A 9858-nucleotide genomic window follows, 5' to 3' on the forward strand; every position below is an offset into this window, starting at 1 on the left:
TTTTAAACTTGACAAAGGGATTTGCATCGAGAAATACACACTTTGTATGTATTCAATATGTAAAAGAAAAATGATTATTGAATTTTCAGACCCGATGTGATAAAGAAAGGAGTTGTTTTTAGTGTGATTTTTTGGAGTTTCGAGTGCTAGAATTCGGATGGAAAATTTGTGGTGAAATTTTGATTTGTGTTATTTAAACTAGTTTTTCGATTATGTATATGGATTCGATGAAAAACCCTTTGGGTATTTTTATTGTGCAGGGGTTACTCATCAAACTTGTGATTTCCATGAATTCCTACTCAAATTTTAGAGAAATTAGACCAGAAAAATCCACCAGAAAAACCTCAAAAAAAAACGCATTAAAAACAACTCCATAAATTTCCTAAAAAATAAACTCATTAGGTCTACTCAATGCTTAAAAAATGCAGTGACATAAGTAAATGGTCTGTCGAAACTTTGTTTTTTCGTTGGTGGATGCTACCAGGTTTGCACCAGCGATTGGGTCCGTAAGGAATCATATTAATTTTGTGATTGTGGTCCACAGATTTTTGAAAATAAAGGACTAAGAAATCATATTTTATTTTGTGATTGTGGTCCAGCGATTTAAAACATTAATTTATCAAAATATTTACTAAATTTACTTAAAACAACCAAAACTTTATTTTATTTTCGTATTTTTGAAGTTAATTATAATAAAATTTAAAATAAAAACATAATTAACCTTTATACATTATTTAAAATAAAAAACAAAAAAGCAAAAACATAATTAGCATGAATAAAGAACAAATTGCCATCAACACTGACAAAGAAATTTCCATATGTAAGTAACAGATTTAAAAAATAAAAACAGGACCATTGAATTTTCGATTAGATCGATAATGATTGAGAGATTTCGAGGGAGATTATGTCTCCTCAGTGCGTAACATTTGGTCGGTTACAAGATTTGAAAATACAATGACACAACTATACGTCTACCATAACTTTCTTTCGTTATGATTGTGGTCAAGTGATTTTGGAAAATAAACGCATTATAAGCTTTATTCTTTTAATCAATCGATTGCCTTAATCATGTGCTTTATTCTTTCAATCAATCTATGGCCTAACCTACTAAGGTAATGATGCCTACCTTAATGCAGAGAGAGAAGCAAATGTGTGGCTTGTGGTTATGTGAGATATTCAGACGAGGACGACGAAAATATAGAGACTGAAATGCGCATTACTCCCATCTCTGCAAAATATCTCCATTCATACTTTTTGGTAATGGCAAACCTTAACTTGACGCCTGCTCCAGACGCAACATTCTCTGGATTGGTATCCACCTCCACTGCCTCCTCACATTGCAACTCCAACGATTATGTGTACCACGTATTCATAAATCACGGTGGCCCTGACGTCAAGAAAGGCCTCACAAGCCATCTGTACTGTCGTCTTTCAAAAGATGAATTGCAAAGGGGCGACACCTTAACTCCCCAAATTGAAGGGGCTATTCGAACTTCCTCAGTCCAAATAGCAATTTTCTCTCCAAGATATGCCGAGTCCAGTTGGTGTCTCAATGAGCTCGTCCAGATGTTGGAGTCAGGGTCCACAATTATTCCAGTCTTCCATGGCGTCCATCCTTCAGAACTTCGATGGACCGGGGGCAGAGATGGAAATTATCCTACAGCCCTCAACATCCTCCAATGTATCTTCTTGTGTACACGGGGCGAAAATGGTGGTTATGCTCGAGCACTGAGCAAGCTCGAAAAGAAGACTACATTCGATTCGCGAACCAAAAAATGGATGCCAGGACATGACTCCAACACCATTCAAAAATGGAGGAAAGCTCTTTCAGAGGTATCACAAATAAGCGGTTTTGAGTTGAGCGCGTGTAAAGGGTAAGGGCCTTCACTTTTCACTCTGTTACTCTTTCATTCGTTCTTTGTAGCCCTTCCTTACTAGTCATTTCATTGTGAATATTATTATTCAGTGATGAGGGTGAGCTCGGTTGATAAGGTCGCCGAACAAGTTTTGAAAAAGGTTATCAAAACACCTCTGAATGTTGCTAAATATCCAACTGGTTTGGACAATGTTGGAATATTAATTCCAACTGCCGTGTAGGGACAACAACGGCAGCCCGGTCATTTGCCGAATCCGCCATCGTGCAGCAGCAAAACCATTTAGGAAAAACTGCCAACCTCCGTCGGACCGCTTTTGCTGAGGCAGCGGTATTCCTTCAAACGCGCCCGATGCAATAAGATTTTGCCACGCGTAAAATGTACCTTCTCCAAAACAGCCTTTCTATTGGGACATAATGTTCATTTGATTTGGCCGAGCGATGATCGTTGGATGAGTGTGAAGACTGCTCGCCGTCGGATCGAGGTCCCACAAGCCACGTCATCCTTTTATTGAAATCGGCGAAAGCAGGCAACGGCAGCGATGAGGGACACCACCGATGAGCGATCGTCGATATCGCATCGGCAGGTCATATCACATCGGAGCATCGACGGTATCGGCAGTGGCATCGCGATTGGGATTCGATCAGGGCCATTAATCGCGTGCATGGATCAACGGCCGAGATCACGTCGGCATTTCGCTATCGGGGTTGCCAAAGGGACAGGGCCTTAACATATGATATGCTTCCGACCTGATAAGCCGGACCCGATGGCATTATAAGTTGTTTTTTGATATATTATCGGGTCCACAACGATTGGGGCACAAGACATCGCCGACGGGTGATTACCGATGGGCCGGACCTGATGGATTTCCGAAACAGAATCATTTAGCATTTGAAGTCCGCCAAAGGCAAATTTTTGTGTTTTGCAGCATTTTTATATATTTTCAAATATATGGAGAAACAGAGGATTGGCCGGCTTAAGATATGCAATGCGACCCGAAAGGCGGACCCGATAGAGAACATATGCATGAATGAACCTTTGATGATTCAAATGAGGCAAAGGTGGGCAGATTTGTTCAATGGCGCGAAGCCGGTTAAAGCATGGAGCAGTACAGCAGTAGGCGACTGCATTCAATACGCAGTATGGCCGAATGGAAAGAGGACTTGCCTCAAACAAATCAGCATTTATCAGTCATGGACTTTGTCCATGTTTCACGCCACCTGCCCAAGCAGGACCGCAGAGCATTTATCAGTTATGGGCTTCCACACTCAAGAATTACAGCAGAATGTCCGAGAAGATCAGATCTTGTTCACTGAGCAGCAGAGACTCCATCAGTGAGTTAAAGTGGTTGGTAGACAGTTATGACCCCTAATGCACTATGTATGTGTAGACACAGCAGTGTAGATAAGTGTGAGAGTAGAGTGTGAATGTTTTTTTTTTGAATGGTTGAATGAGAAAGGGAATGTGCAGCAGCGCAAGTGAAATATAGTGAAACACACAGCAGTGCGAGTAGAGTAGAACAGGGGAGCAGCGTGGTAATTTTTTTTTGTGGAGCTCATGCATTGAAATGCATAGCAGTGTCTGGTTGAATCCCTCTGTTAAGAGGAAGATGCTTTTAAGCATAGTCTCTTGGTGAATCCCTCTGTTAAAGAGGAAGGTGCTCTTCAGCATAGTCTTTGGTGAATCCCTCTGTCAAGAGGAAGATGCTTTTCAGCATAGACAATGGTGAATCCCTCTGTTAAGAAGAAGATGCTCTTCAGCATAACCTCTAGTGAATCCCTCTGTGTGAGGAAGATGTTTTTGTAACAGCAGTTGGAGAATCCCTCTGTGTGAGGAAGATATTTTTTTGTAAAAGCAGTGCTGGTGAAATCCCTCTGTTAAGAGGAAGACTTTTGCTGTTTGTGAAACTGCATCTGAAGCAGTGTTGGTGAATCCCTTTGTTGAGAGGAAGACGTTTTGTAACAATTGGTTTATTGTAAATAAATAAAAGTTTTTATTTGTATTGCTGAAATTCTGTCTGCAGCAAGATCCTGTGTTAAAGATTCTGTGTTGTAAAACAGAGTATCATCCTCTGTTCAAGTGATTTTTTTTTTTGTTGTTCTGGAATTATCAGAAATTTCCAGCAGAGTATCATTCTCTGTGTTTAGTTTATTTATTTTTTGGGATTTTAACAGAAAAATCCCCAACAGTGGTATCAGAGCTTGTCCAGGGTCTTTGAAGGTATCAAAGAAGCTGAAGGAAGGTTTTTCGCTGCAACAACTTCTCCAGCAGAGTGAAGTCTCAGGGAAAAGAACCGAAGGTATTTCTCAAAGTTTTTTTTTGTTACCGCTGAAGACAGTCAGTTGTTTTAAAAATACAGTCAAATATTTTGAAGCATAGTTAAAGATGGCAAGGTCAAAGAAGAAAGTCTCCAATCCTTCTAAGGATGTGTCTCCCTCTACTACTAAAATAGAAGACAATCTATCTGAAAGCATTCTATTTGAGGCTCCAAGGTTCAATGGGAACTTTGATATATGGGAAATAAAAATGAAGACTTTCTTAAAGTCTCAAGGAACTGAAATTTGAAAATTAGTGATTGATGATAGCAAGATGGATAGAGAATCCAAGGAGTGCAATGAAAAAGCAGCAAAGACAATCTTGGATGGACTGCCAGATTATGTAAAGAAGAATCTAGGAAAATATTCATCAGCAAAGGATGTATGGGACAGACTTCATGACCATCACGCAAAGGGAGCACTGACCATGACCATCAGTCAAGAAGGAAATTCTGAACCCATCATAGACGCTGAAAATGAGAAAGTTGATCTCATCAAGCTTCAAGTACAAGAAAGGGATGAAGAGCTCGCCAAGCTTAAGAAGGAACTTGATCAAAGAAAAAGGAAGCATCATGAAGAAGTCATATACATGACAAATCAATTGAATAAAGCAAAGAAGCAGGAAGATGCCTTGTCAAGTCAACTTGAACAAAGGCACAAGAGAGTGAACAAATTTGTAGAAGAGATTGGACAGTACAAGGTAGAGGTCTCCTCCCTTAAGTCTGAACTACAAGAAGCCAGAAAGCAAGCACAAGGCGCTGAGAAGAAAATGGAGAGCGATCAAGCAAAGTGTGAAGAAATCTCCAAAATGAAGTCAGATATCATCTCCCTTAAAATAGTAGCAGCTGAAGCTACTCGTAGCAAGGAAGAAACTGAGGAACAACTTACAAAGAAGAATAATGAGTGTGAAAGATTGGAAGAAGAGATTGTCCTCCTCAAGAAAAAAATTGAAGGGATGAACAAAATCATGAAGAGCTCTCAAGCCTTGGATGACATGCTCAGCTATCACAGATCTCCATCTGATAAATCAGGACTTGGGTATGTAGGTGAACCCTCAAACAAGAATGAAAATGCTTTATGCAAAGGAGATGTGAAGAAGGCAGAAAGAAATGGAGATGCTCCTAGTTCCAGCAAAGGCAAGGAGAAAGATCAAGGCTACAATAGAAGAAATTCTACTCCAAGTAGAAAACGAGCTCCAAGAAGAAATGTTGATGATGTCAAAGAGGCAAGAGGCAAGAGGCAATGGTTATCATCAAAGGATCTCAAGGCAGAAAGGCTTCAGAAGTACATCAAGGAAACCTCCATCTCCCAGGTACCAAAGTTCATTTTTTGGTTATTGTTATTCTTGTTCAAACTTTGGTCATATGGCAAAAGACTGTAGAGCATTTCATAGAGATAGATGTTATGGTCTTCGACAACCTCCAAAAAACAATTTTACAGGAAGAAATCATGAAATCTTATTCATGAACAATGTAGTTCAAGTGTCATAACATTGGGCATATGGCACGTGATTGTAACTTAACATGGGCTTTTACACAAGCTAGACCCATGCAAAAGAAGAAAGTTACACAAGTATGGAGAAGGAAGGAAATACAGTCCGAAAGTCCCTTGAGCTCCCCAGCCAATCTAAGTTTCTTTTGAGAAGACTTTGCCGAAAGAAGATGATGCATACAGTTAAGGGGAGCACGTACTGCGAAGGAGTTATTTTGTTGAGAAAACAAAAAGGGAAGCGTGAGTGAATATACACAGCAGTGTAGTCCTTTGAAGAAATGGGAATCCACGCAGCAGCGTGAGCAGCTCGAGTATTTTGTTTTGAGAACGCATATGAAATCCAAAGGGGGAGCCTGTAATTCTTGATCATTATTGCTGAACTATATTAACAGTCATTTTTTGATGAAGATCTTCTTATAAGGGAGATATATGGAATTAAATCTGCCATAAGAGCAGAGAAGAAAAGGTTGCAGGATAGCTTGGAGATGAAAAGTTAGGAAATCTTGCCTGAGGCAGAGAGAAAGAGAATATTACATGATTGGAGCGCCTGAGCATAGCAGTGAAAGCGATGAAAGGAAAGCTGATATGAATAGGCAGAAAAGCTTTGAATTTTTATGAAGTGTTTGGGTATGACTGAACGCCCAACAGTTGAAATTAAAGGGGAGTGTTGGAATATTAATTCCAACTGCCGTGCAGGGACAGCAACGGCAGCCCGGTCATTTGCCGAATCCGCCATCGTGCAGCAGCAAAACCATTTAGGAAAAACTGCTAACCTCCATCGGACCGCTTTTGCTGAGGCAGCGGTATTCCTTCAAACGCGCCTGATGCAATAAGATTTTGCCACCCGTAAAATGTACCTTCTCCAAAACAGCCTTTTTATCTGGACATAATGTTCATTTGATTTGGCCGAGCGATGATCGTTGGATGAGTGTGAAGACTGCTCGCCGTCGGATCGAGGTCCCACAAGCCACGTCATCCTTTTATTGAAATCGACGAAAGCAGGCAGCGGCAGCGACGAGGGACACCGCCAATGAGCGATCGCCGATATCGCATCGACAGGTCATATCGCATTGGAGAATCGGCGGTATCGGCAGTGGCATTGTGATTGCGATTCGACCAGGGCCGTTAATCTCGTGCACGGATCAACGGTCGAGATCACGTCGGCATTTCGCTATCGGGGTTGCCAAAGGGACAGGGCCTTAACATATGATATGCTTCCGACTCGATAAGCCGGACCCGATGGCGTTATAAGTTGTTTTTTGATATATTATCGGGTCCATAGCGATTGGGGCACAAGACATCGCCGACGGGTGATCACCGATGGGTCGGACCCGATGGATTTCCGAAACAGAATCATTTAGCATTTGAAGTCCGCCAAAGGCAAATTTTTGTGTTTTTCAATGTTTTTGTATATTTTCAAATATATGATGAAACAGAGGATTGGCCAGCTGCAGATATGCACTACGACCCGAAAGGCGGACCCGATAGAGAACATATGCATGAATGAACCTTTGATGATTCAAATGAGGCAAAGGTGGGCAGATTTGTTCAATGGCGCGAAGCCGGTTAAAGCATGGAGCAGTACAGCAGTAGGCAACTGCATTCAATACGCAGTATGGCCGAATGGAAAGAGGACTTGCCTCAAACAAATCAGCATTTATCAGTCATGGACTTTGTCCATGTTTCACGCCACCTGCCCAAGCAGGACCACAGAGCATTTATCAGTTATGGGCTTCCACACTCAAGAATTACAGCAGAATGTCCGAGAAGATCAGATCTTGTTCACTGAGCAGCAGATTGCAGCAGAGACTCCATCAGTGAGTTAAAGCGGTTGGTAGACAGTTATGACCCCTAATGCACTATGTATGTGTAGACACAGCAGTGTAGATAAGTGTGAGAGTAGAGTTTGAATGTTTTTTTTTTGAGTGGTTGAATGAGAAAGGGAATGTGTAGCAGCGCAAGTGAAATGTGGTAAAATGCACAGCAGTGCGAGTAGAAAAGAACAGGGGAGCAGCGTGGTAATTTTTTGAGTGTAAAGCTCATGCATTGAAATGCATAGCAGTCTTTGGTGAATCCCTCTGTCAAGAGGAAGGTGCTCTTAAGCACAGTCTTTGGTGAATCCCTCTGTCAAGAGGAAGGTGCTCTTAAGCACAGTCTTTGGTGAATCCCTCTGTCAAGAGGAAGGTGCTCTTAAGCACAGTCTTTGGTGAATCCCTCTGTCAAGAGGAAGGTGCTCTTCAGCATAATCTCTAGTGAATCCCTCTATGTGAGGAAGATGTTTTTGTAACAGCAGTTGGAGAATCCCTCTGTGTGAGGAAGATATTCTTTTGTAAAAGCAGTGTTGGTGAATCCCTCTGTTGAGAGGAAGACTTTTGCTGCTTGTGAAACTGCATCTGAAGCAGTGTTGGTGAATCCCTCTGTTGAGAGGAAGACGTTTTGTAACAATTGGTTTATTGTAAATAAATAGAAGTTTTTATTTGTATTGTTGAAACTCTATCTTGAGCAAGCTGAAATTCTGTCTGCAGCAAGATCCTGTGTTAAAGATTCTGTGTTGTAAAAAAGAGTATCATCCTCTGTTCAAGTGATTTTTTTTGGTTGTTCTGGAATTATCATAAATTTCCAGCAGAGTATCATTCTCTGTGTTTAGTTTATTTTGTTTTTGGGATTTTAACAGAAAAATCCCCAACAGACAAGAAGGTAAAGGGTCGGGAAGAGATAGTGTTATCCGAGCACCAAAGTGGGGAGGCTCGAGCGATCAGTATTGTGGGTTTTGGTGGGGTAGTAAAAACCACCCTCACTAAAGAATTCTTCAACCGACGCAAATCAGATTAGAGTTGATCTTGATTTTTATCAGATATCAGAGAAAACGCAGCTACTATGTCTTTACATTCCCTTGAGAGTAACATTCTTAAAGATTTGATCCACGCGGATTTACAAATAAATAGCACTGATGAAGGCACAGAGAAGCTCAGAACACACCTCTCATCTTCTCACCACGCTCTCATAGTTTTAGATGATGTGGATCATATCGACCAACTGGATGCATTATTTTCACCAGTTAAAGATACCATTCATACCGAGAGCTTAATTTTAGTGACATCTTGCAACAAGGATATTCTTACCAGCTCGGGGATTGTAGAGTCATTTATTTACAAGCAGACCGGCCTTAATCGACAACACTCCCTAGAACTGTTTTGCTTGCACGCCTTCAACCAGAGTTATCCAGTTATGGGATTTGCAAAAGTAGTTGAAAAACTTTTGGAGGCGTGCCATGGACTACCATTATCTCTTAAAGTGATTGGAGGGCTACTTTGTGGAAAAGATTTGGAGTACTTAGAAGCACAATTCAATAAAATATCCAACATACTTCCCAGCGATATACTGAGCAGACTCCAAATTAGCTACGAAAATCTGGATCCAGAGGAGAAGCAGATATTCTTAGACATTGCCTGTTTTTTTATTGGAGAACACAGGGAAACTGTCATAAGAATATGGAATGGCTCCGGCTGGGAAGGATGGCTAGGTCTTCGCAACCTAGAGAACAGATTTCTTGTCGAGGTGGAAGGGGAAAACCGTATAAGAATGCATGACCACATTAGAGACCTCGACAGACATATGACGGAGAAAGAACCTGTTGGGTGCCCACGTCGAATTTGGCGCCTCAACCTTCTTGGCAATATGTCTCACCAATCACCTGTAAGTAGTTTGAAGCTTTCAACTGACATTCAAAATAGGGTTGTGTTATCAATATTGTATCTGTCAAGTTTTGAGTTTTCAAAACATTGCAAGATTCTCGATCTTGTTTCTAACATGTAGGACTGAACAATTCAGGTGCGTGGAATTAGCATGGTTCATGGAAATGACCCTGAACAATATTTCCAAAACCTTGTGGGCAGTCGTTTATTAACTAATATGAGCCGGTTGCAGCTTCTTAGGGATGAAGATTATTTTGTTCAAACCTTATTCAGCGTTGGGCAGTTACCCCAACTCATATGGCTTTATTGGAAGAATTTTTCGTATGCATCCTTACCTTTCTCGATTAGACTAGAGAAACTAAGAGTTCTACATATAGAGGGGGGAATCTGGAAACACTGTGGCAACATGAATCCCAGGTAATCATGCTATTTCTTCACAGAAATGTTGTTTTGTATTGTTTTCAAATCTCAGAAATTGCTTGC

The 9858-nt window shown here is 40.9% G+C and overlaps 1 protein-coding gene across 1 annotated transcript; it reads left to right on the plus strand.

The window, feature by feature from the left end:
• The first annotated feature begins 8557 nt into the window (after nt 1–8557).
• LOC149162301 (TMV resistance protein N-like) lies at nt 8558–9496 on the plus strand. Its single transcript, XM_089435148.1, has one exon. It carries the CDS (start codon nt 8558–8560, stop codon nt 9494–9496), a length of 939 nt encoding a protein of 312 aa, XP_089291274.1.
• The last annotated feature ends 362 nt before the right edge of the window (nt 9497–9858 follow it).

This window comes from Pinus tabuliformis, chromosome 5_2 (assembly GCF_031772625.1).
Source record: "Pinus tabuliformis cultivar Carrire ecotype Pingquan chromosome 5_2, CPIR1, whole genome shotgun sequence".
NCBI lineage: Eukaryota > Viridiplantae > Streptophyta > Pinopsida > Pinales > Pinaceae > Pinus > Pinus tabuliformis.

Excerpts from the sequence above, each read along its gene's own strand:
- LOC149162301 (XM_089435148.1), top strand. The coding sequence starts at position 8,558 with ATGTCTTTACATTCCCTTGAGAGTAACATTCTTAAAGATTTGATCCAC.